This window comes from Wyeomyia smithii, chromosome 1, assembly GCF_029784165.1.
Source record: "Wyeomyia smithii strain HCP4-BCI-WySm-NY-G18 chromosome 1, ASM2978416v1, whole genome shotgun sequence".
Taxonomy (NCBI): domain Eukaryota; kingdom Metazoa; phylum Arthropoda; class Insecta; order Diptera; family Culicidae; genus Wyeomyia; species Wyeomyia smithii.
In genome coordinates, this window is record NC_073694.1 from 16,305,041 (window position 1) to 16,328,854 (window position 23,814).

At 42.0% G+C, this 23,814-nt stretch overlaps 4 protein-coding genes across 5 annotated transcripts; 2 read left to right on the forward strand and 2 right to left on the reverse strand.

Moving 5' to 3' along the window:
• Positions 1 to 16,550, reverse strand: LOC129717361 (histone deacetylase 6). Of its 2 annotated transcripts, none has more exons than XM_055667243.1 (9): positions 15,864 to 16,550; positions 4,348 to 4,914; positions 3,957 to 4,228; positions 3,711 to 3,903; positions 3,448 to 3,507; positions 2,197 to 3,322; positions 1,398 to 2,137; positions 1,095 to 1,182; positions 1 to 1,034 (listed from the first exon to the last, which is right to left on the reverse strand). In XM_055667243.1, exons 1-9 carry the CDS (start codon positions 15,864 to 15,866, stop codon positions 703 to 705), a joined length of 3,381 nt encoding a protein of 1,126 aa, XP_055523218.1. In that variant the 5' UTR covers positions 15,867 to 16,550; the 3' UTR covers positions 1 to 702. The 2 variants fall into 2 exon arrangements, with proteins under 2 accessions (XP_055523218.1, XP_055523212.1); XM_055667237.1 differs by lacking the exon at positions 3,448 to 3,507 and adding an exon at positions 3,572 to 3,631.
• A 1,060-nt stretch (positions 16,551 to 17,610) lies between these two features.
• LOC129717450 (39S ribosomal protein L22, mitochondrial) lies at positions 17,611 to 18,412 on the forward strand. The gene has a single exon (XM_055667353.1). The coding sequence runs from the start codon at positions 17,634 to 17,636 to the stop codon at positions 18,369 to 18,371; it is 738 nt and encodes a 245-aa protein (XP_055523328.1). The 5' UTR covers positions 17,611 to 17,633; the 3' UTR covers positions 18,372 to 18,412.
• A 1,576-nt stretch (positions 18,413 to 19,988) lies between these two features.
• Positions 19,989 to 21,269, forward strand: LOC129717437 (COP9 signalosome complex subunit 5). Its single transcript, XM_055667327.1, has 2 exons — positions 19,989 to 20,698; positions 20,750 to 21,269. Exons 1-2 carry the CDS (start codon positions 20,131 to 20,133, stop codon positions 21,187 to 21,189), a joined length of 1,008 nt encoding a protein of 335 aa, XP_055523302.1. The 5' UTR covers positions 19,989 to 20,130; the 3' UTR covers positions 21,190 to 21,269.
• Positions 21,243 to 22,605, reverse strand: LOC129717429 (probable RNA 3'-terminal phosphate cyclase-like protein). Its single transcript, XM_055667319.1, has 2 exons — positions 22,490 to 22,605; positions 21,243 to 22,428 (listed from the first exon to the last, which is right to left on the reverse strand). The coding sequence occupies exon 2, from the start codon at positions 22,417 to 22,419 to the stop codon at positions 21,262 to 21,264; it is 1,158 nt and encodes a 385-aa protein (XP_055523294.1). The 5' UTR covers positions 22,420 to 22,428; positions 22,490 to 22,605; the 3' UTR covers positions 21,243 to 21,261.
• Between the last annotated feature and the right edge of the window lie 1,209 nt (positions 22,606 to 23,814).

Genomic DNA, 23,814 nt, shown 5'->3' on the forward strand with positions numbered 1-23,814 from the left:
TTATTTGTTGGTAAACGTCTTTATTAAAACTGTGCTAATGTATAAGATGCATTTTCTCTAGTATAATTTGATTTATTCTCAATGTCTGTTTTTTGTTTAGTAAAAATAAAATCAACAAAGAACCCTGCGTCTCAACGTGTGTTAAATTTACATTTGTTTTTTCTTCTTTTGTTTTCAACTTCTGAGGTCTGTAACATGAGGTTTAAACAGTTCAACTATCAATCAGTTTTTCACGTCTAGCAAAATAAATTCAATTTGCCACTTGCAAACACGATTTAAACTAGTTATCTTTGGTTAGCATTGTTGATTATCCGTGTGTGGTAGCGGCGTGCCTCCCTTGGGTATAATATATAGTTTATTAGGGTGATTTGAACATTGTGAATTCGCGTACTTATTTACAATTTGTTTATATTTTTTGGAAACGAGACCATGGTGTTAAAATTGGTTAGGTTAGGATTAGTTTTCCGACAAAGGTTGCCGGGTCAGTTAAAAAAATAATACTTGTTTTCGAAATTGCTCGCAGTCTTAGCGAATAGTTCAACGGTTAATAAATATAACGAAACATTTTGTTTAAAAAGTTAACCAGAAAAAAAACACAGGAAGCGACCGACGCGGTCGCTTCTACTTAAAGTAGGCAGTTACCAGGTAATTGGTCAGATAGAGTATCAACAGTCGGATGATGACCTTGGACAGCATCAAGTATCATTCCTTCTCCTTGGTGGGTGCTGGTGGCTGTGCCACATCCAACAACAGATCGCTGCCGTACGACCAGACCAGCGGTTCGCCCTCGAATTTGTTCTGGTGAATTAGATTTTTGTACGGGTATAATACCGGGTTGTCAACGTAGGACTCGCACCGGTAGCACCACACCGACAGATCGGTGAAACTGAGGACTAGCGCGTGGTCCGCCTCCAGACTGTGAAGCATTGCGTGCTCGTTGATATACCGTCCGCAGCATACTCGGAAACAATGCAGGCAGACCCAGTTCTCCGCGCCAGAGGCGCAATCTGCGCAGGGGGTTTTTGTACTGATTCCTGTGAGGATAAATTGATGTGTTATTTTTGTTCTATAACAGAGAAAGAAGAGTAACTTACGTTCTGGAATATTATCCGAATTGAGTTCCTTTAGATGTGGGCAATCGCGTAGTGGTACGACGGCAAACATTTCCTCATTTTGTAAGGCCTGTAATTGAAAGATTAGATTGCTGTCTGCCTCTTAAATATGATAATATGGAGTGTGTCTGTTTCGTCTTACTTACCCTTGGTCTAACGTCACGAAATAATCTAATTGATTTTTCTATAAAAATTTAACAGTCCTCCGTCAATTCAACACCGTACCGGCAGCTTGGTCATATATTTTATCGTCAACGGGTGAAGTTTGTCAAGTCTTCTTCTTACCTCTAAATTGGCAGCCAAAAAATCTCGAAGGGTTTCTTTCTTCACCCCAACACTGGACGCACCAGCAACCGCCTCATCTGAAGCGCTATCTCCAGCTAAAGGAGTTCGTTTGCTCGAGGGTCCCGGTTGATCGTCCCCTTCAAACGGCGGAGCTTCCTCTAACGATGTTCGGCTTTGATCTTTAGATGGTGATGAACCGGCGGATGAAGAAGTTCCGGTCGTCGATGCATCGGAGGAAGCGATGTGCAGCTTGTTGAAAGCACCATCAAGATCCGGCTCTGCACTGGAACTGCGGAAGCTGGGCAGCTTCTTGTTAAACCGTAGGCATTTCCAAAACTTCTCCTGTACCGAAAGTACGTTACGGATGGTATCAACACAGGCAGAGTTTGGCCCATTGTAACGAGAACTTGTTTGCAACATTGGCAGCGGATCACCGAGAAGCGCTTTCGTACACAAGCTCATAGCGTAGGAGATCGAATTGACGTTGTAACCTCCCTCCAAGCAAACCACTACTCGGCCATTGGCCAGCGACGAGAGCCAGTGGGTATAGTAACCGTACGCCTCGGGAGTCACCTTGCAGCCACCTAGCGGATCGCCGATCGCTGCATCGAAGCCAGCCGAAACCAGCACCAGCTCTGGATCAAACTCGTACGCAACGGGCATGATTATCTGTTGGAAAACCGCCGAATATTCTTGGTCGCCCATCCCCTTCTTGTTCCACGGAATGTTTACGTTGAAGCCTATTAAAAAATACATTTACTATTATATCTTTAAGGGAGAGACAGACAACCAAACCTACCCTCTCCTGCTCCAGTTCCAACAACGTCAAAATTCGCATCCTTACTCTTCGGGAAGAACGTCGCATTATCGTAGCGATGCACCGACACGTAAAGCACTTTCGGATTGCTCTCGAAAATATGCTGCGTCCCATTCCCATGGTGTACATCCCAATCCACAATCAGAACCCGCTTTAAACCGTGATCTCGAATCGCATATTGAGCCGCAATTGCCACATTATTGAAAATACAGAACCCATGGGGCATATCGGACTCCGCGTGATGTCCCGGAGGCCTTACAATGCAGACCCCGCTGCGGGCCTGCCCGTTTAGGATCTCGTCGACAACTTGCAGCACCGAACCGGCAGCCAGCGTAGCGCACTCAAAGGTTCGCGGATGGAAGTACACAGAATTAAATTTATCGGCCACCTCCTTCATCTCGTCCCGTTCCACCGTCCTCCGGACGACGTTGACATGCTGACGCGAGTGCACCAAGCACAGCTCATCGGTGGTGGCATGTCTCGCTTTAAGTAGCTTCATCCTCGACAGCAGCCGGTACTCCTCGTGGCGGGTGTAGATTTTGGCTATTCGATCCGGTTGCTCCGGGTGGAGATCTTCGTGCAAATTGCGGTGCTCTAGCATTTGTTCATCGTACACGTAGCAGACTCGGGTCAGTGGGAAGCTCAGACGCGTGCTGATCTGTAGCATTGCCAGACGTTGCCCGATGCGGGTGACTTCTTCGCTGCTTTGCAGTGGATAGCAGTTTCGGGTGAGGTAACGAATCGGTTCCGGTTGCGGGGGAGGCGCAACGTAGTACTGAATGACCTGATGGAAGTTTGGTTGTGGGTTGATGTTGTTGAGTTCCTCTAAGCCGTAGGTGTCGTTGAGTCGCAGGTTCTTCCAGTAGGGTCGATGGGCGTGGATACAGTTGAGGACGGTTTGTTGCATACTCTCGCAGGGAGGTTGAAGTTTTTCCACCAGTAGGGGGCATGGGTCACCGAGAAGGGTTCGTAACGTCAGCGCTCCACCCTCGGCAAGTGAGGACAGGCAGTAGCCACCTTCCAAAATTACCGCTACACGTCCCTGGGCTAGAGACATCAGTGGGGACAGCAGGTGCGGATAGAATGCCGGGGTGAGCTCCATTTGACCCTGTATAAAGTTGAAAAAAAATCTAGAATTAGATTTAATATAAAACTGATAGAAAAACGGAGGATGTTTGAAAAGGCCAATTATGATTCATGAGCGTTGAGAAAAAACTCCTAATTTTGCTCTACCTTTTCGTCCCCGAGGGCAGAATCATAACCGGCCGAAACTAGAACCATTTCAGGACTGAACTGGATCGCAGTAAGAAAGGAGAAAAGAAAACACAAATTAGTGACGAGGAAATTTTCTACAAACCTCAGGGCAACCGTAGGCTGCATCATAACCAGCCGAAATTAGAACCAGCTCCGGTTGATACTAAAAAACGGTCAAAAAAGAGATCAATTTATGTGTGCTCAGCATGCAGCACCCAGATCTGAATTGAAACCTATTTTACCTCCATTGCGACGGGTAGCAAAATTTGCTGCCAGATGGCCAAATAGTCGCTGTTCGACATTCCTATCCGATTCAGCGGTACATTGAAGTTGTACCCAAGCCCGGCACCCTCTCCGATACAGTCAAAATCGGACTCGCGAAGATTCGGCCAGAAAGTTCCGCATTCGTAACGATGAATGGAGAAGTACAGCACTCTGTTTAAAAATTCAAATCAATAAAATGATAATCAATCGTGATAAAAACTCACCGTGGATCGTCGTAGAACATCCGCTGCGTTCCCTGCCCATGGTGAACGTCCCAATCCACCACCAGGATCCGCTTCAAACCAAGCTTATCGAGAGCATGCTGGGCGGCAATCGCAACATTATTGAAGAAACAATACCCATTATATTCGGCTTTCATTGCATGATGGCCCGGCGGTCGGATGATTGCCATCCCGTTCTGCACCCGCCCAGCTACGATTGCATCCACCAGTTCGATGGTACTCCCAGCCGACAGCAGCGAGCACTCGTAGGAAGACTGATAAGTAGATAATAAAACCAATTACGATGAAGTTTGTTTGCATTTCTCGCCTAATTATAGACACAAAACAACGCCAATTTAATTTTCCTCTGATAAGCTAAATTATCTCAACTCACCGGGTGAATAAAAATCGCATCATAATGCGAGCTTAGCTCTTCCAGTGCGTCGCTATCGCGAAAATCCCTCGTCGCCTTCAGGATCTCCACCTGCTCGGGGGTGTGCTTGGTTAGCAGTTCCTGTTCGGTTGCCATTCGAGGTTCAATCAATTGGCAGCGATCGACCAGTTTCAACTCCCGACAGCGTTCCAGCACCCGGGTAAATCTTTCCGGACACTCCGGATAGCCCTGATCCCACAGGCACCGATGTTCGGCCATCCGTTTGTCATAAACCAGTCCGGTAGCGCCCCGCATAAGCTCTACGGCAGACAACGCATTCCCGTAGATGTCCTTCAGTTGTCCTGTTGGCTGATCGACTGCCCCCGGCTGTCCGTCCGGTCCTGGTTGGTTACTTTGGGTTGACATTTTCAACTTGCCTCGTTTTTTCGCCTCTGCTAGTGTAGTATTCGGTTTGCGGCCGTAAAATTTGCTTTTGCGTTCCGCTTCCTCGGCTGCGACAGCTGCCTGCTGGGCACGGGTTGTGATTTTTGACTTTTGGGCACCTCGGCGGGTTGTGACGGTTGAACTCTGAACAGAACAAGGATGAATCGATTAGTTTCGAGGTCACACTAGGGAACCGATAACGTAGGATGTAGGATAGTACAAAAACAATTAAATTGTGTCTTCACCAATCGGAAGGATAAACGACAATAAGAAAAGGAGAGCTTCTGCGCTGCTATTTTATTTAGTTTTTACGAGATATGAGATGATTTCGTTGGGAGAGAGCATGCGGAGAGCCGTTCCGCTGATAAGGCAATTCGCTCTCGCTGAAAGAATGATACAGGTAAACAATTCGACATCTGTTCACTAGTGCATGGAGAAGAGAGTAGAGTCTTGAATTGTTTACCCTAAACAGAAGTGAACAATTCGAGACTGCTCTTTTGTGAATAGCACAAAAGTCGCTTTTTCACGCGGTTATTTTTTATGCGGTATGTATGTCATGATTTTTAAGTTTTCAATTATTTATTCAACGTCGGTTGAGTTTCCAGAATACAATAGTATCTAATCATCCTACGTTTCCTCTTCTTTTCTCATTTCTAAATCAAATTAATTATTTGTTGTTGGACAATTAGAGTTTCTGATCATTACATTTTTTTTTGCTTTCATTCGCCTTCTGCAAAACAAACATTTTTCAACTGCGAATTGGTTTGACTAAAACGCAAAGACAACCTAACAGAAGCTGAAAGCCTGCCCAATAAAGATATCGCAATTATTGTGCAGTGCTTCTGTTTCTCTAGGTTTTCGCCTCTACCCGGCCAAGATAAAGTAAATTTATAGTGATAATCTCATTTTATCGCTCAGATAGGCTAGGCATCTATCGGAGTAATTAAACGCTGTGAAAAAAAGTTATAACGCCACTTACTGTTCATTACGAACTTGACCGACAGTGTTGAAGATTACTGTCGGTATCAATTCAAAGAACAAGTTTAATATTACTATTGCCACCGGAGTTTTGAGGCGTAACACTTTGTTGTTTTTAGTCTGTTAAAAAGACCCGCATCCGAATACCGAAAGTCAATGAAATACCCCAAGCGGACGAACTTCGAAAGTCACGAACTTTTTATGTAGTTTGTTATAATGATTACAATAAGAACTATTGAATCGTTAAATTTATGAAAAATTTAAAAAAATAATCTAAGTGAGGCAGTAAAGTAAAGCACTAAGATGATAAAACGATCTATCATTTCTTTTTTGATCTTTTCATTATTATTTTTCAACTTCAGACATGTTGAGAACCTTTTAACGATATCAGGTAAAATGAGACATGTTTCTATTTTTCGTTAACTCTCGTGTTTCATAAACTTTGTTTTAACGCTGTAACTGTGAGTTAAATTAGGGATCAGTTTTATCTCTAGTCTCAATAATCTATGAACCAATTTCAGCTTAAGTTATTTTTTTTCCTTGATTCCAGGAGCATTCTCAAGCACCAGGCTTCTTTCGTTCTCTTGATTTTTGCCCAAATTTCCTTTTCTACCTGCCAAACCCCTTGGAGAACTAGACTTTCTCTCACACAGAGTGAGTAATTATCCACATTTAGGCGTAGAGTATTTCAGTCGCAGAGTTCCTTTTCACTCTTTATCATCACATGTTAGGGATAAACATTTATTTGCTCTCTCAGTTTAAGAGGGAGTAGTTTTCGTTAGCTTCTCCTTTACTAGAAGAGAAGTTGGCCAAATATCAACACATTTAGGTTCACATTGAAGCCACATCCTAACCGTTTTCGAATTTAATATTATAGGAAGGTTCACAACTCACCATGGGTGCGTATTCTGCAGAAAGTTCGATTTTATACTGTTTTTGTCGCACCCCAGAGCGATGAGAACGATAACGCAATGCTCAGTTGGTCGCCGCGCAATTTATTTCATTTTTCTTGCGTGCGCGGATGAGCAATTTACAAGAGTTTCACTGGATTTTTGCTCTGTCAAATTAGGAGCGTTTTTCGACAGAGAAACTATTACTCTGCGCTCTCTCTACAGCAGATGGTGTGATGCACATTGAATGTAAGCTCGCAGTTGTTAACCAGTAAAGACCCGGGACGGAACTTGTTTTTTGAAAATGCTCGTTCTCAGCACTGGAACTGTCGATTTGGAAAAACTTGGAATTTTATTCAAGGGGAATAGTTACTCTAAGTTTTGATAAAGGTGCCACCCCTCTGGACCCCTCCCCGTTTTTGTGAGACGCAAATATGTCTGTGTTTCTATCTAATTTTTCAAACAGATTGAGCAAACACTGGGAATTTTCATACGTATCGTATTGCTCCATGTATCAAATCATGTCAGGTGGATGAAATATGGTATGTAAGAGTGATTTTTGGAGTTTCTAAATTATTTCAATACAAAATCACAAAACTACGTAATTTTGTAAAAATTCAAATAACAAAACCGTTCTTCAAATTTAAAGCTATACATTTTTGAAGTTAAGTCCCTGAATCCATACGCGATGAAATTTTTTTTCAGCATGCAAACATTTTGAGAAAAACGAATTTAAGTTCACTAAAGTACGTATTTTCATGGAAACCTGATTTTGTCAGTCTCCCACGGTAGTTTTCAACTTAGCGCTCCAATTTTCAAGCTCTATATTTCTAGAGTACCGTCTTCTGAATCCAAAGATGGTGAAAGATTTATTCTAGCATGCACAGATTTGGAGAAAAACAAGTTTTCATAAGAACTCGTATTTTAGTGAATTCAAACTCGTTTTTCTCTAAGTCTGTGCATGCTAGAATAAATATTTCAGCAACTTTGGATTCAGAAGACGTTACTCTAGAAATATAGAGCTTGAAAATTGGAGAGCTAAGTTGAAAACTACCGTGGGAGACTGAGAAAATCAGGTTTCCATGAAAATACGTACTTTAGTGAATTTTAACTTGTTTTTCTCAAAATGTTTACATGCTAAAAAAAATATTTCATCGCGTATGGATTCAGGAGACCTTACCTTAAAAAATGTAGAGCTTTCAATTCGAAGAATTTTGAATTTTTATAAAATTACGTAGTTTTGTGATTTTGTACTGAAATAATTTAGAAACTCCAAAAATCACCCTTACATACCATATTTTATCTACCTGACATGATTTGATACATGATGCAATTGATACGTATGAAAATTCCCAGCGTTTGCTCAATCTGTTTGAAAAATTAGAAAAAAACACAGACATATTTGCGTCTCACATAAACGGGGAGGGGTCCAGAGGGGTGGCACCTTAACTAAAACTTAGAGCAACTATTCCCCTTGAATAAAATTCCAAGTTTTTCCAAATCGGCCGTTCCAGTGCTGAGAACGAGCATTTTCAAAAAAACAAGTTCCGTCCCGGGTCTTTACGGGTTAAGAGGAAAGAAAACTCTTTCTCTTTGAGATGAAGATGAGCAAAGCCTGTCAAGCACTTTTAGTTGAACCAGAATACCTAGTATACTAAGACGTTTTTATACGTTTTTTCAGAGGATTTTTTCATATATTCTTGGACAAATTATTGTTTACTTCTGTATTTTTTAATATTTAATCTTTCGGCTTTGTTTTGATCATATCCTAGTTTGATTTTTTCTGTTTTGAGAGACGTTCTTAAACCTGTTTAGACTGTATTCCCAATTCATTCTTTTTTATCCAAGCCGAAGTTTTTCAGATTTTTCAATCTACAATTACGAGAATTTTTAATCATCTTTTACCCGTTAACATTCAAGTTCATCAAGCAGACAATGTGTGCAACAGGGAAAGCGAGAAAAAAGCGGGTCTCCTACGAAAGGCGGAAAATCAAAAGGCGGAATCACGAAAGGCAGAATCACGAAAAGCAGAATTACGAAAGGCAGAATATTTCATAAGGCAGAATCACAAAAAGCACGAATGGCAGAATTACAAAATGGCTGATTCGATTTTGGTTATGTACTTTACTAACGTTGTGTCATTTTACCACAATAGATCAACAATGGTCGCAGTGGTTCAGTCTTCTACAAGGGAAAAAAACGTTGTGTCATCTATTTTTCCTTTAATAACACACACTCGCGGCCTTTGCCCGACTCTATTGTCAAAGTGTATGTTGTCCGTACTCGCTACCGCTCCTTCAGACTTAACTAAGGGAAAGAAAACCTGTTTGAATAATCTTAGAAATCCAGTAGATCAGTCGTTTGTATGCGAAAGGCCGCCGCTTCCTACGGCGGGTCGGCGGCCGGCTTTGGACTTGTCTTCGCCGCATGAATTGTTTTATATTATCGATACACCCAACGCAAACGGGGAACATTTTTTTACTTTAGAGCAATTTTTTATTACATTTTGTCTTTTGTCTCTTATGACTGCGCATTATACACAAAAAGTAATAAAAATTATGACGGCCACACGCTTTTATGTGTTTCTGCAGGAGAACATACAGCCAAGCACCGCAATGCATGTGTTAGCAAGACTTCACTCGCTGCATTTGTATTGATGTGTTCACTTGAAACGGAAATATGTGATACTGTCTGACCAGAGTTGCCGGAATCGCGAATATTGTTCTGGATGGGCACAAGTTTTGTATTTTCAAACAGGTCCAAATGAGTTTCCATGAAACAATGATTATGTGCTGTAGATAGCTTGCAAGAAAGCGAATGTTTTTGTTTTTCTCTAACGCAGTTTACAGATTGTGATGTTATTTTAAGGCGCATTTCAAGTCTTTGAAATCATCAACGTTTGCATACTTGGCAGCACTTGTCATATTTTTTCGCTTCTTCCAGGAACAACCATTACGACCATTATTAGATAGTCGTACTCCCGTAACACGTACTAAATATATGGCAGTATGTGTTGTTTCTTGACTGGGGAAGAATTTTATTGCCTTTTAAGTAATGGATTTGTTACCTAAAAGGCAATTTTGCGCTATTGCTTCAAAAGTAATAAGGAAAAGTTTTGCGTGTACTCAACATGCCGTTGATACTAATGTAAGTCAACCTAACATCGAAAAAGTACTCTCCGCGACGCCGTGAAAAACTTGCCAAACCAAACCGTGAGGACTTAAGCCAAACCAGTTTGCGGGTTTCGGATCTAATAGTTAGGCTTGCCTTGCATGAAGTCTGGTTACCAAATAATAATAAATAATAAATGTAGAGAAGCAGCTTTAGTACCGTGACCAGGATTCGCACCAATTTGCCATCACGCACTTTGCTATCGTGAGTCAAGTTTTGCTTCCAGTGATTCTGCCTTTCGTGCCCTTTGAAATTCTGCCTATTATATTTCCGCCTTTTGAAATATTCTGCCTTGTGTGTACGGTCATAGAATTCTGCCTTTCATGATTCTGCCTTTCGTGCTTCTGCCTTTTGTGGCGAACCCAAATGAGCGAACTGGAAATATGATACTGGAACTGGAAATATGATACATGAACTTGAGTTTTTTTGCGTTTGGTTTTTTTTTTGGTTTGCCCAAGGTGTGCAACCTTAAAAGCTTAAATGTTTTTTAAACGTCCTAGCGCCCCAGAAATGTGTCTTTTTATTTTTCAACGGATTTTGTTCGTTCTTGCAGCAATCAAAATGTAATTTGATTATCCGAACTATTGTTCTATAAAACATTATCAAGCCATATTACAACTCAGTTTACTGATTGCTAAATGCTTGGTTTCTCTAGCACGGTCGACAAAATTATATACCTAGTAAACCGAGAAAACACTCATTGGGCTAACAATAAATTGTCCTTTTGAGGACAAATTGAATACTTAATTTAATTATTTTAATCAGTCGAAGAAAACTGGCCTCAACTCTTGATTTTTGATCAATATCGACAATTTTAATGATGGAAACGAAAACTTTGATTGTCTAGCTGTCTTACGAATATGAGAACCGTTAATCACAAAGAAATCTGTGAACAAACATCAATCGAAACAAATCAACTTATATTGCAACCATTCAGGCACCGGGTGCTGAAAAAAAAATTTGCTAACTTAGTTTTACAATCTGAAAACAAATCCTGACAGAGAAAAAGATAGAGAACAGATTGATATACTTAGGTTTGGAATTCACATAACGTACATTGATGAATGATCTCGCTGTGTGTGATTCGTAATGAGAAGAGCCAAAACGTTTAGTGACATATACTGCCTGAAATCTCTCAACTGCTCACTTGTTCGTTCAATTCTTGAATACTGCTCGGAAGTATGGAACCCTTATTATCTCAATGGTGTTGATCGAATTGAGACAGTTCAACGTAGATTTGTTCGATTCGCACTTCGACATGGGCCATGGAACAACCCCACCGGTTGCCGATCAATCGGATTTGATTAGCTACAAACGCGGCGGAACCTTTCACGTGCCATGCTAATTGCAGATATTCTCAAGAACAACATCGACTACCCTGCGCTCCTCAGCGAATTAAATGTCAATGTGCGCTCTAGAGCTCTTCGCAACAGTCTTCTTTTGATTACCTTTTAGTCGTACCAACTCCAAAGCCAACGGCGTTTTCATCGGTTTGCAATGAACCTTCGGTGTTCGATTCAAATCTTTCACGTGACTACATAAAAAATATTTTTTTAAGATTACTTAGGATTCAACAGGAGGACCATATTGTGTCTGTTGATATGTTAAAATAAATATCGAACTTTTTATAATATTAGGTTTATAATACAACCAGGAGTTTTATAATAAATCTAATTTCCTTACATCGGAGGAAATTTATCATAAAAGCCGGAATTAAAGTCGTGCTGCGGGCAACACTGTGGTTATACTGTCATCAATATCTTAAGCGATTCCCGTCAGTCATCAATTTACATGAATGCATACACTCACACACCTCTAGACCGGCTGGAGGACTACTTCTTCGGCGATTCATTGTCAGTTTGCTGAGAGATTTACACGGTGAAAGACTGAGAAAAAATGAGCTCTTTTCGAGCTGGTACGACGGGCCATTACACCTGCTTCTGCTTAAACCAATCATTGTACTAGTGGATGGTCACTAGGACGGTTCTAACTAAGTAGCAGCGAATAGCAGCAGGTATACGGATCCGTAGACAAAATCTAAGGTTTTTTTTTTTTCAAAATATCTATGGAAAGCTACGGATTTTTTCAGTTTGCTATCCAGGGGTGGGCATATTAAATACATTTAAAGGTTATTCCCTCGCTATTCGAGCTTGACTGATTGCACATATCAATGGTTGTTACTCCGTGATTGATCCTAATCAGTAAAATTACACAATGAATCAATTGAATAGGGCTGGTAGTGAGCGACCATTCTCATTGTAAAGGTTTTTTCAATAAGAGCGCTACAAAAGTAGACCGATAGGGTCAGCAAACGACGCCATATTTTTTCCAGCTCTCTTGACACTTCTCTTCAGTAAGGTTTGCCTTTTCATAATGGAAAGATACATGATCCAACAACGAGTCGAGATTGCTAAAATTTACTACCGAAATTCGAGTCAGTGGCCTCATCTTTAAGAGTGCTACGTCGAATTTGTGGTCGTCATAATCGTCCTGCCAGATCAACAATATTTTTCTCGCTCCCTTGACTATTCTTGACAGTACTGTTTCTGTACATCCAAATTTTCCCACTAAACGCTCAATAGTTGAAACATTATTGATAACCTGATCGAGTCTATGCCTCAAAGATGCAAAGCTGTAATTGACAGTAATGGATTCGCTACGAAATAAACTCGTTAAACGTTATTGCAAAGTTGCAATTGTTTTGTCCAGGAGAAAAACCTCGGTGATTTCAATTTTTGTTGAATTTGTTGATTTGTTACCTTTAACTTTAGTTTTTAAAATTGGCTTTCAGCAGATTTTATATGAACAATTTGATGAGACATTTGCAACTATGTTTTGTCCAAAGCTGTAAGTTATTCGTGATTTAGGCTTCAAATGGTGAGTTGGCGTCAAACTTAGCTCCGACCCTCATAAGTTCCTATCTCACGCTTCCAAAAGTCACACGATCACAATTGCCTGCCAGCTGAAATATGAACACAACTGACAAACTTGAACTGCAAATCGCTCAACTTTTTGGGATATGACAAGATAATCTAAGATGAGCTATATCCGTGCAACTTCGAAGTCGTAGCACTGCACAAAAAGTATGATGAAGCGGGCACCGGGCAGCTACATTTCACTAGAGTTGTGGTACCACTAGCGAGCTGGAAACCACTTGCGCCTACACCTGATGGGATGGCAGCCGATCAACGCGGGAAAAAATAAGTTGAGGATAAACTTTAACTACAGCATCACCAACGTGCACTGCCCACATGGAGTCTTAACGTGTGACTTTAGATATTAAAATCGTCGAGGTTCGTTTCTGTCATGTGAAGTGTCCGTTCGGATGCAGTTTGATACCGCTTTGGGCATAAGTTCGGAAGTGAAACAACTAAAGCAGCCTCCGAAGACCTACTCAAGCTAGTTTCACAGTTAGACTGCCCAGTGAGTGTCAAGGGTGTAACGTATGTAGGTACGATGTTCGTCACGGAGAGGGATTTTCATATCCTAGGTCTGGATTTAATCGAAGCATTCCAGCTTGATTCGGTCCCAATGAGTGCATTCTGCAACCGTTAGCGGATCGTCTCAAAGCGCAGTATCCGCAAGTTTTTAGTACCGAACCGGGTGTGTGCACAAAAACGGCAGTAAACCTGGAACTCAAGCCAAACTAGCAGGTTGTTCGACCTAAACGTCCAGTGGCGTATTCCATGTATAATACGGTGGATGATGAGCTTGATCGATTGGAGCGTATGAATATCATCACGCCGGTAGATTATTCGGAGTGGGCGGCTCCGATAATGGTAGTCCGGAAAACGAACGGAAGCATTAGAATTTGTGGGGACTACTACACTGGTTTGAATGACGCCCTTACACCAAATCAGTATCCCTTGCCCCCTTGTGAAGCTCGGTGATTGCAAGATTTTCAGCATAACTGATATGTCCGAGTCTTATCTTCAGCTGGAAGTCGACGAGCCCACCAGTGAACTCCTGGCCATTAACACTCACCGGGGCATTTACAAGGTCAATCGTTTAGCACTCGGAGTGAAAGCTGCGCCAGGAGCATTCCAACAAGTTGTCGATGCAATGCTAACAGGTCTGCAGCACACCAGGGCTGGCCATCCAAGCAGACCGTGGTATCCAATCCTGAGCTGTAGCAATTCTACAACCGACAGGAATCGCTCACGACTGTACAGGGATGCGCTCTGCTCGGTGAGAGACTAATTATTCCTTCTCGTCTACGAAAACGTTGTCTAGATCACTTCCATACTGTGCACCCGGGAATCGGAAGAATGAAGAAAACTTTTCGCACGCATGGGGATGCCCGAGCTGCTAGTATCCAATAATGAAACACAATTCATCAGTGCCAAGATCGGACATTTTTGCAGTATAAACGGCATTGAACACACCAGGAAGTATTGGACCTGTTTCTGTTGAAGTACCGAAGCACTCCAAATCCGGTAGTCTCGGGTGGAGTATCGCCGTCAGAAGTATTGTTTAGACGACGAATTCGAACCAACTTCAAACTGCAACGGTCACCAGCAGATCGTCAGCAAGCAGAACAAAAAGACCAGTAGAAACCCCGGAGCTTCAACAAGGAAGAGTTCTTTGCGCCTTGGAAGATCGCATCCGCGGTTCGACGTGTACTACTGCTATTGGGGGGGGGGGGGGGGATGTTGGAAGCAACTGAAGCAGAACTGGGTACACGATCTCAGCTAATCGTTGCCTGTTTGCCCGCTGGGCTTCCCCATGACAGCAAGACTGTCACTGCGACAGATACCCGGTAGGCAACATGAATGTCATCCGGTAATAGAAGACCATATTGTTTTACAAGTTAATAAATGTTGTTGTATCTCCCAGCTGGTCTCGAGGTACGATGCTGGCCTAACAAGCCAGTCGTCGTATGTTCGAGTCCCGGCTCGGGAGAGACTGTTAGTGTTAGTAGGATCGTAGCGCTAGCCCCGCAATTGTCCTGTACACTTAACAGTCGGCTGCGAAGTCTGTGTATAGTAAAACAGAAGGTCGAATTTCGATACGGAATGTAGCACGAAGGCTTTGCTTTTTTAAATGTTAGATATTTTAATTCGTTAACTACGCGGTTCATAGTAATAAGTTCGTTCCACTTAGTGGTAATTTCATTGGCCCTTGAAGGAACACAACAGGTAGTTTTGAACCGACGATCAGAACGTTTTCAACTTTTTCTGTAACGTAAACAAAGTCCACGATTGTCCACTGAAAGACACAAGAGGAGAGGGTGCCAAAAATGAAGATTTTGCTGTCCAAGTGGGATGTGGACAGCCTCTTGTTATATCTACAACAGAGTTGTCACAAATTGAACATTAGTGAAAAGGTCATCCAGAAGTTTTCAAAAGCTCGTTGTTGGAACGTCATCGAATAATTTTGGAGAAGTCGACAGAAATACAGGAATCGAAAAATTGTTGAGAAAATAATCCCGTTATTAAAAATCTTAGTAAACAGAAATCATGAAAACGTTTCAAAATGTAATTTAAATGTTAAGTCGCTAACAAAGGGCGTTGAAATTGAAAAATTTGTCACTGAAAACTTATCAACCAACAAACTAAAACAGAGGTTAAATCGATTTCATTTTGGTAATATCTCATAGCAAGGTCATGGCATACTTGGATCGAACTGCGCTACAATACCGTCACATAAATTCATTCCAAAGCGCCGATTCAACCTTTCCCACTATCGCTCACTAGAAGATGAAATAAATAATTAATCTGAACGGCGTTTCCGAAGGGTAGCTCTTCCTTACAAATCACACTGTTGTATGAGTGTATCGACTCTAGAAGCCACCCCAACTAAGCTGATAATAACTTCGAGACAAACTAAACTAAATCTAAACGTTCCATCGATTATCCATAACATTAAATCCCGTTGTCCGCATTTTCCATACTGCAGCTGTCGAACCCAAATTAGGCACAAGGGCGAGCCGTTTTTGTTGTTGTTTTTGGTTACCTCCTACTAATTTCGCGCCCTGGTCACCGCACCACTACGTACTAATACCTATACTAATTGGTTATGCTAATACTGATAGTAAACAAGGCGCGTACTTACCATGTTTGCGCGATGTACAAGGTCTTCTAAAATATGTTGTTCCAATAATATCAATCGAATCCGGGGGACGGTCTATGAAAATTGCAGAAATTTATCTACAATTTTGAACTCGCAGTTTAGGCAAATTCCACTTCAAAAACCATTGTACCGATTTGGCTGTTGTTCTGTGATGTGCGTGCGTAGGTAGCTGAAACTCGCTACCCACTTGTCGATATTACCTTGCAGCTGTTCGTGCTCCGGGGATGTTATTCCAATAAATTCCAATTTTGCAGCCACTCGCACCGTGTGGAATCTGTCTGTGTCCTTAAAATTGCAAATGACGCAATCTATCTCCGAAGATTCCCTTACTTAGCTGGCGGCGATTTCCATTTTCGGTTCTTCACGGTTGATCAAACAATGAGAAAAAAAATCCCAAAACTATCCGGAGGTTGTTTTGCGAAAACTTTTCACACGTGGACAAGATTTCTTCTCCGAATAAAATTTACGCTACCCCTCCAGCGGAAAACTAACTTGCTTTTCTTCGGTGCACACTTTCAGCTACTAATCGGATTTAATCACTGCTCCGTTACTTGCTGATTGCTCTTTCTTGTCTTTTCAGTTTTAGCTCGCGTTGGTTTTTCTTTCTGCAGAAAAAAAGCATACGCACACCGTATCCACAAGACGAAGAATGAACCGAAGCCGAGAATGGGAGCGAAACGACTGTAAACAAATGTGTCAAAATGGGTGTTGCGATGGTTTCGGTTCGGCTCGCGTGCAAATCTGTGCAGATGAACACATACGGTGAACAGCTGCCAAGAATCAATGGGATAGACAAAAGGTGCAACGAACGTATTTATTTCAGGTCCACGAATTTCTGCTCTGCTATTTAACGGTAAAAAACTTAAAAATAAGAAGCGTTTGCGTTTTGATAAGACGCTAAGTATTTTAATTCGCGTTGACGGTGTTGCTGATATTTGTTTGGTTTCTGCGTGCGAAAAAAAAAAGGAAATATTTTTGCTTTTGTCATCACGCACATTTTGACAATTACATACGAGAGTTCACGTAGGTGCGAACAGCCTTCGAAATCTCTTTCAACGCGAATAAACCGGATTGTATTTTTGGGCTTTGATTTTATTTTTGAACATTTTGGTTCGAGAGAGCGAACCCTAGGTGCTGCGTTCCGCACTTGGTACTGTACATTCTATTTAGTTGATATAGACTTAATTTTTTTCCAATATTTAATTAGTCCCAATGAATTTCCTAACGATCACATCACTTAAGTATTTGCACAGCACTTTGAGCTGTTGGAGTTCTGATAAAGTTAAAACTTTTTTATGAGATTAATTTTGAGACTTTTCTTTTGTATGAAGATATGATTTTTGATTTCAAGATGATTAACTTATTGGTCGTTTAGAATAATGTAACACGTCAATAAATTATTTCTACCCAAAAATCCATTTTATTTCCATCGAATAGAAATTGTTTCACCAGGAATTTCGATAAAGACACTGAAGACGTCTTTGATTTTCTTTTGGACCATCATATTTTATGGTGGACTTATCTCGAATGCCTAAATTGAAAACGGTATTTAAAATCTTCACTGCATAGAATCTTTAACAACGATTATTCTTCTCATATTTTGATTCTTGTGCAGAACATGTTTGCGATGAATAATGGGTCCCCAAAATCCCCAGCATCCCCCTTTTCATGGAATTGTTCATGCATATCGATAACAAAAATTCATTTTAGTGTTCATCGGAAACACAAACGTCAAAACGAAGTTCTCAATCAATGCGAATATGTAACAAGCGCGTTTTTCGGTTTTCGGTTTTTATTCAAAATCACTTAAATTTCGCGACAAAGTGTGATCTAAACATGTCTATCTTGTTACGAAGTTTTCGCCAGCTGGCGATCCGCAGCAGCATACAGCTGCCGGTCCTCACCAGCCCTGCAATTACCAGCAATCAGCTACACACGAGCAGCAACCTCTCGAAAAATTGGAACGGACGAAACACCGGCCCTCGTCGATGGTTAGAGTACAACAAGGTAATTTATCCGCCACAAACCCCTGAGGAGGCTCCACGACCCGCCTTCGTGTGCCACCAAAAGACGAACATAAAGTACAGCCCGAAGAAAATGTGGTACGTTGCCAGCTTCATTCGAGGGATGACCGTCGACGAGGCGCTGAAGCAACTTTCCTTCATCGACAAAAAAGGAGCCTCGGCGGTAAAAGAAACCATCCTGGAGGCGATCGATATGGCCGTCAGCCGGCATAACGTCGAGTTTCGATCGAACCTCTGGGTTGCGGAGTCATTCTGCGGCAAGGGTCCCGTTTTTAAAGGTTTCCGCCGGCATGGGCGCGGTCGCTTCGGTCAGGTGGAGTACAAACACTGTCACTATTTTGTCCGGCTCGAGGAGGGTAACCCACCGGAGCACTACTACGTGGGCCGGGAGCCAAAGAGTGGTGAACAGCTGCTGGACCAATGGCTGGAAGGAATGCGGAAGCGGAAGGTTATCAATTCGCTGTAGGTTGATTGGATGATTTTGAATAAACGATTAGTTGAGAATTAGTTGCGTTGTTGCATTTACTTTGTGTTCTCGTTCTGTAAATTGAGAAATATTTTATCTTCTTGATTATAATTACCGATTGTTATATTTTGTTACATTTCGTCAACTATTCGACGTTTGCGTAATGTTTCAACTTCGACGTTTGTAAAATGTTTAAGCATCCAAAAAGTTGAATAAGTGAATCTGGATTCAATTCCTATTGTTGGAGTATTTATCTTTTTATGTTCAAGACGACGAAGATGAAACTTTGTCTTCATGTTTAGTAATTGTTGTTTCAATTTTACCTTTTTATTTTTATAACTGAATAATCTTAATATTGTTCTTTAGTAGCTTTGCCTCAATTTATCTCAACATGGTACAGCTTGTGTAAATGTTATCATAACAAAATTTTTCAATATAACTGGTCAGAAGGAAATTCAATTTGACTTGATATGGAGGGGGCATATTTTAAAATAAAATTGATACAATAATGTAATAAAATTTAGACAAAGTTATAGTTTAGTTAGAGTTTGAAATTATTATTGACGTGGGACTACGTCTGTCTTCTCTATACTGAGATCACCTGAGGTGCATCTTATGAAATGGCAGGTGAACCTGGCAAATGAATTTTCAATATATTTCTCCTATTCGTTGCAAAACAATTCTACTGCCACTCAAGTTTTCCGCCCCGGGTCCCAAGAAACAATTTTGTTGCATAACAGCGTATTAAACTATAGTTCAGCCGAAATCCGTTTGAGGGCCGTCCACATTCCACGTGGACACAAGAATCGTCATTCTGGACTCCCCTCCGTCCCCCCTCGAGAACATTTACTACGTGGACATTACCCCCTCCCCCTACCGTGGACATTTGCGTACCCTAACCCTCCTCCTAAGTTGTCCACGTGGAAAGTGGATAGTTCTTTAATAGCAGCTTAAAAAGCTATGAATCAACAAAATTGTTTGTTGGGGTGTTACCCAGTCACGCTACGCCACTGCATATTAATATCTAAACAGTACTTTAAATCTGTAAGCTTTTGATTACTTAAGCCTGTATTACATTCTTTGACCAATGGTCAAATATTTGACCTTCTGACATAATGGTCAATTTTATTTGACATCATGGTTGTTGTTTGCCCCATTAAAAAAAATTGGAGAGTGACAAATAATTATCTTTGACCAAATTTTTATCTGTCAAAAAAAAACAAATATTTGAAGCTTGGTCAAAGAGTGTACTACAGGCTTTAAGCCCGTAGTACACTCTTTATCTAATGGTCAAATATTTGACCTTCTGACATAATGGTCAAATTTATTTGGCATCATGGTTGTTGTTTGCCCGTGTTTGCCCCATGTTAAAACTTGAGAGTGACAAACAATTATCTTTGACAAAATTTTTATCTGTCAAAAAGAGCCAAATATTTGACGCTTGGTCAAAGAGTGTAATACAGGCTTTAGGATATGCGATTAGCTGAAGTATTTCTTATCCCTGATATCTTCTCTTTTAAAAATCCACATTTGAAAATCACATCGCACCATTCATCGCGTTTACTTTGGTTCTATTGCAATGAACTTCGAGTTCATTGGCAACACTGCCAATGAACTTCAATGAAATTTGTCAAAATTCTGTTTTCGCGATTGTTGTTCCACAGCGAAAATTCTCCTATAACTGTTACAGAGGAAATCACAAAGAAAATTTGCTTTATTTCGAGTATCTCAGCTCTATTGTATAACGCCAACCGAAGAAATGGCCGATTCCGACCTGGCCCGCAAGAATTGGGAGCTGGAGAACAACATCGAAACTCTACCGCCGAGCGACGAAATTTTCCGGTACGATTCCGAGCAGCAGCAGCGCATTCTAGCGGCCCGGCCATGGGAAAAGGATCCGCACTTCTTCAAGGACATCAAAATTTCGGCGTTAGCACTGTTGAAGATGGTTATGCATGCCCGTTCCGGAGGTGCCCTAGAAGTGATGGGTTTACTGCTGGGTAAGGTCGAAGAGGACACGATGGTGGTGATGGACGCTTTTGCTTTGCCGGTCGAGGGAACCGAGACTCGGGTTAACGCCCAATCGCAGGCCTACGAGTACATGACGGCCTACATGGAGTCGGCCAAGGAGGTTGGGCGATGCGAAAATGCTATCGGTTGGTATCACAGCCATCCGGGGTACGGCTGTTGGCTGTCGGGAATCGACGTTAATACGCAGATGCTCAATCAGAACTACCAGGAGCCGTTTGTCGCTATCGTTGTTGATCCGGTCAGAACGGTGTCGGCTGGCAAGGTGTGTCTGGGAGCGTTCCGGACTTATCCGAAAGGTGAGTTCCTTTGATTAAAATAATCGATTTTTATTAGTTTGAGTTTTCTAGGATACAAACCGCCAAATGAGGAACCGTCCGAGTATCAGACAATTCCTCTAAATAAAATCGAGGATTTTGGTGTTCACTGCAAGCAGTACTATCAGCTGGATGTGTCCTACTTTAAATCGGCTCTCGATCGGAAGCTGTTGGATTCGCTGTGGAACAAGTACTGGGTTAATACTCTCGGCAGCTCGGGATTGCTGAGCAATGCGGATTATACCACCGGTCAGATTCTGGATCTGTCTGAGAAGCTGGAACTGAGCGAAGCTAGCCTCGGACGCGGTCCGTTCGTGGTGACTGGGACCGATCCGAACGAGAAACGTACGGAGGATAAGCTCTCGAAGGCTACACGAGACTGCAGCCGGGCATCGATCGAATTACTGCACGGGCTGATGGCGCAAATCGCCAAGGATAAACTTTTCAACATGGTCAACGTTAAAAATAAGTGAGTCAATTTCTCATAAATTCGAATAGATTGACACAAACCTTTGAAAATTTTCTTTAAATTTATTAAAAACATTTCACAGCACTCGCTTGCTAAAGTTACTGTATCCAATTCCGACACAAGTCAACATCACCTTATTCGAACCGGCCATTTCATCATCATCGTCGTCTTTTTCTATTTCTCCAGCAGCATTCTCTAGTTTAAATGTGATCCCGAAAAACTCCCGCAAATGCTGTAGAAAATAAATCGTGTACTGTGATAGCGGTCCTATCAGAAACTTGGAAACGTCTTTCTGCCCTAGGGCCATATAAAGCGCCACCAACCACTGAAAGGTGGAGTCAACGCAACCGCCTCGATAAACCTCATCCAGCAACTTCATAGCTACGTCTCTGCCTAAGTCCTCCGGTACGGTGGGGTTTCCACCCGATTCCATCGTTTTCGATGTGATTTCTGCGGAAAACTTTGTTCCATCCGTGGTCTCAGCCACCAGATTAACCCCAAACCCGGGACTGTTCCCGGACCGCTTGCCCTTCTGCTGATCTGTGTTAATGTAAACGTCCGGCAAAAAGTTTAGCATCACTCCCTTGGCCGACTCGACCGCTCGATTCACCATCGCTGGAGAGACCTTACAGCAATAGGCCATACCGCGTATCCTTTTGACCATCGTCTGTTTGGTGCATTGGATTGCTTTCAAGGTTTTTTTCACCGGACAGGTGAATGTAACTTCCCCTCCACCTGCCGGCATCAATCCACGCTTTCGCACCACTAGTTGAAGTCCTTCGTCATCCAGCAAAAATCGCTTGAGAGTAGCGAACGCGGACGCTTTGATGTGATCCACCGACGGACTTTCGGCACTGTTGGTCACCCCGGTTAGTGTCACGTCCAAAGGCAACTTACAGAAGGGTCCCAGTGCTAGCAGCACATCCAGATAGTAACCGATTCCCCGCTCGATGCAGCACTCGTGCTGAAATTCTCCCCCGTGTAGCAGTCCCGGTCGGTAAGTGACCGAGGTGCCATCCTGGCCAATCGTGATACGTGTTCCGTTCGTCATCTGATCCAGCAGCTCTAGAAGATTAGTTTCGTACTCCCGCAGGCCGGGAGTATCGTCGTCCAGCAGGCGGATGTCCCGGATGATGATCGGTTTGCCGCTTAGTGTGGATAGTAATAGCCGCTGCTTGAAGAAATTACTACCCTGGTAGACGAGTAAGCCGTTCTCCTTGCCGGTGCAGGTCATCGTGGTGATCTGGTTGAAAGGTTGAAATTATTACCTGTTTGAATAAATCGTAGTTTTTCTTAAGGGGTACCTGTTTATTTTCGGAATTTTGTCGCCTTTATAAACTTTACTAGCCAAGTGAACGGTCGCGTACACGTGCAGGTTGATTTTATTTGTTTACATCTTTCATTGTTGTTGGCATTTTTGACAGCTTTGGCAGTTCGTTCGGTATATTCATCGTTTATTTTTTGTTCATTCATTGCTGTTAGTAGGAAATGAATGCTCGTATGCGATGTTTATTCCATTAAATTTACCGGCACAGTGGGATATTCATAAAAGTTTTGATCTCGTGCCAGGATGACGCCAAATAAGAAATAGAACAATGCATAACAAGCTGAATTACTACTTTTACCACACTAATAAAAAAAACGAACGTATATCGATGTCCTCAAAAAGACGGCCAGGCTTTTTGTTCAAACGATCTTTATTGAGTATAGGAATTGTGGAATGGAAAACATGTCTAGGTTGGTGAAGGTTTGAAGTGGAAGTGATGACAATTTTTTTAAACATTATCTAGACTTGGTTTATGTTGCCATACAGCATTGGTCGCTTGCCATCCTACACCCCTACTATACCGAACAACCCGATTTTGGTCCTTAGGGTCTCGAATGGTCCACGATCCAGTCCTCTGGTGAACAGGTCTGCTGGATCTTGAACGTTCCGTCCTAGAGAACTACAGGATGTTGCAACATGATTCCTAGCATTGAGGTTTTTCAGCTAGATAGCTTCACAGATAGCATGGCTAAAGGACAAGTACTCGGCTTCAGTTGAAAACAGTGCGACGGTACTCTACTTACCCGAGATCTTCGGTCATTTCGATCACCCCAATCAGCGTCAGCATATCCTTCCGGTGGTGCCGAATTTCCATTCCTCTAGAAGTTCAACACGTGATCTATGGTTCTCTTCAGGAACCGTAGAATGTGCTTCAGGTGACTCCAGCGCAGGAAAACCAGATGTGCAGATTTGTCTGCAAAACGCAGAATTTTAGAGTCCGTGTGCAGATTTTTATTGGTTCGTAGATATTTGCAGATTTTCAATAGTTTCTGTAGATTTTTGATAGAGTCTCCTTATATTTACGCAGACTTTCTCAAAATGTGTGTAGATTTTCGCAGACTTTAGCTTGAGTGAGTGAAAATTTTTCGAATCACGGATAGATATTAAGCAGATTTTCCGGTTTTTCGAGCAGTTGCAGACATTTTTCAAAAGCATCTGGCCTCTCTGCTCCAGTGTTCTCTTGTGGGTGCGGTTTGATACTTGCCGAAGAAATCACAGCTGGCCTCGAAGATAGTGCCAAATACGTTAAGCATCCTATCAGCTCACGAAACGGTTCTGTGGTCAAAGGTTCGCTCTCAAGTT

Bases quoted from the DNA above. Each gene is read 5' to 3' on its own strand.
- LOC129717361 (XM_055667243.1), bottom strand. The intron at 1,183-1,397 runs GTAAGAAGAAGA...TTTCAATTACAG, and splicing joins TTTTGGCTGCCAATTTAGAG to GCCTTACAAAATGAGGAAAT. The intron at 1,035-1,094 runs GTAAGTTACTCT...TTATCCTCACAG, and splicing joins TTCGGATAATATTCCAGAAC to GAATCAGTACAAAAACCCCC.
- LOC129717429 (XM_055667319.1), bottom strand. From the start codon at position 22,419: ATGACCTGCACCGGCAAGGAGAACGGCTTACTCGTCTACCAGGGTAGT.
- LOC129717450 (XM_055667353.1), top strand. From the start codon at position 17,634: ATGCGAATATGTAACAAGCGCGTTTTTCGGTTTTCGGTTTTTATTCAA.
- LOC129717437 (XM_055667327.1), top strand. From the start codon at position 20,131: ATGGCCGATTCCGACCTGGCCCGCAAGAATTGGGAGCTGGAGAACAAC. The intron at 20,699-20,749 runs GTGAGTTCCTTT...TGAGTTTTCTAG, and splicing joins GTTCCGGACTTATCCGAAAG to GATACAAACCGCCAAATGAG.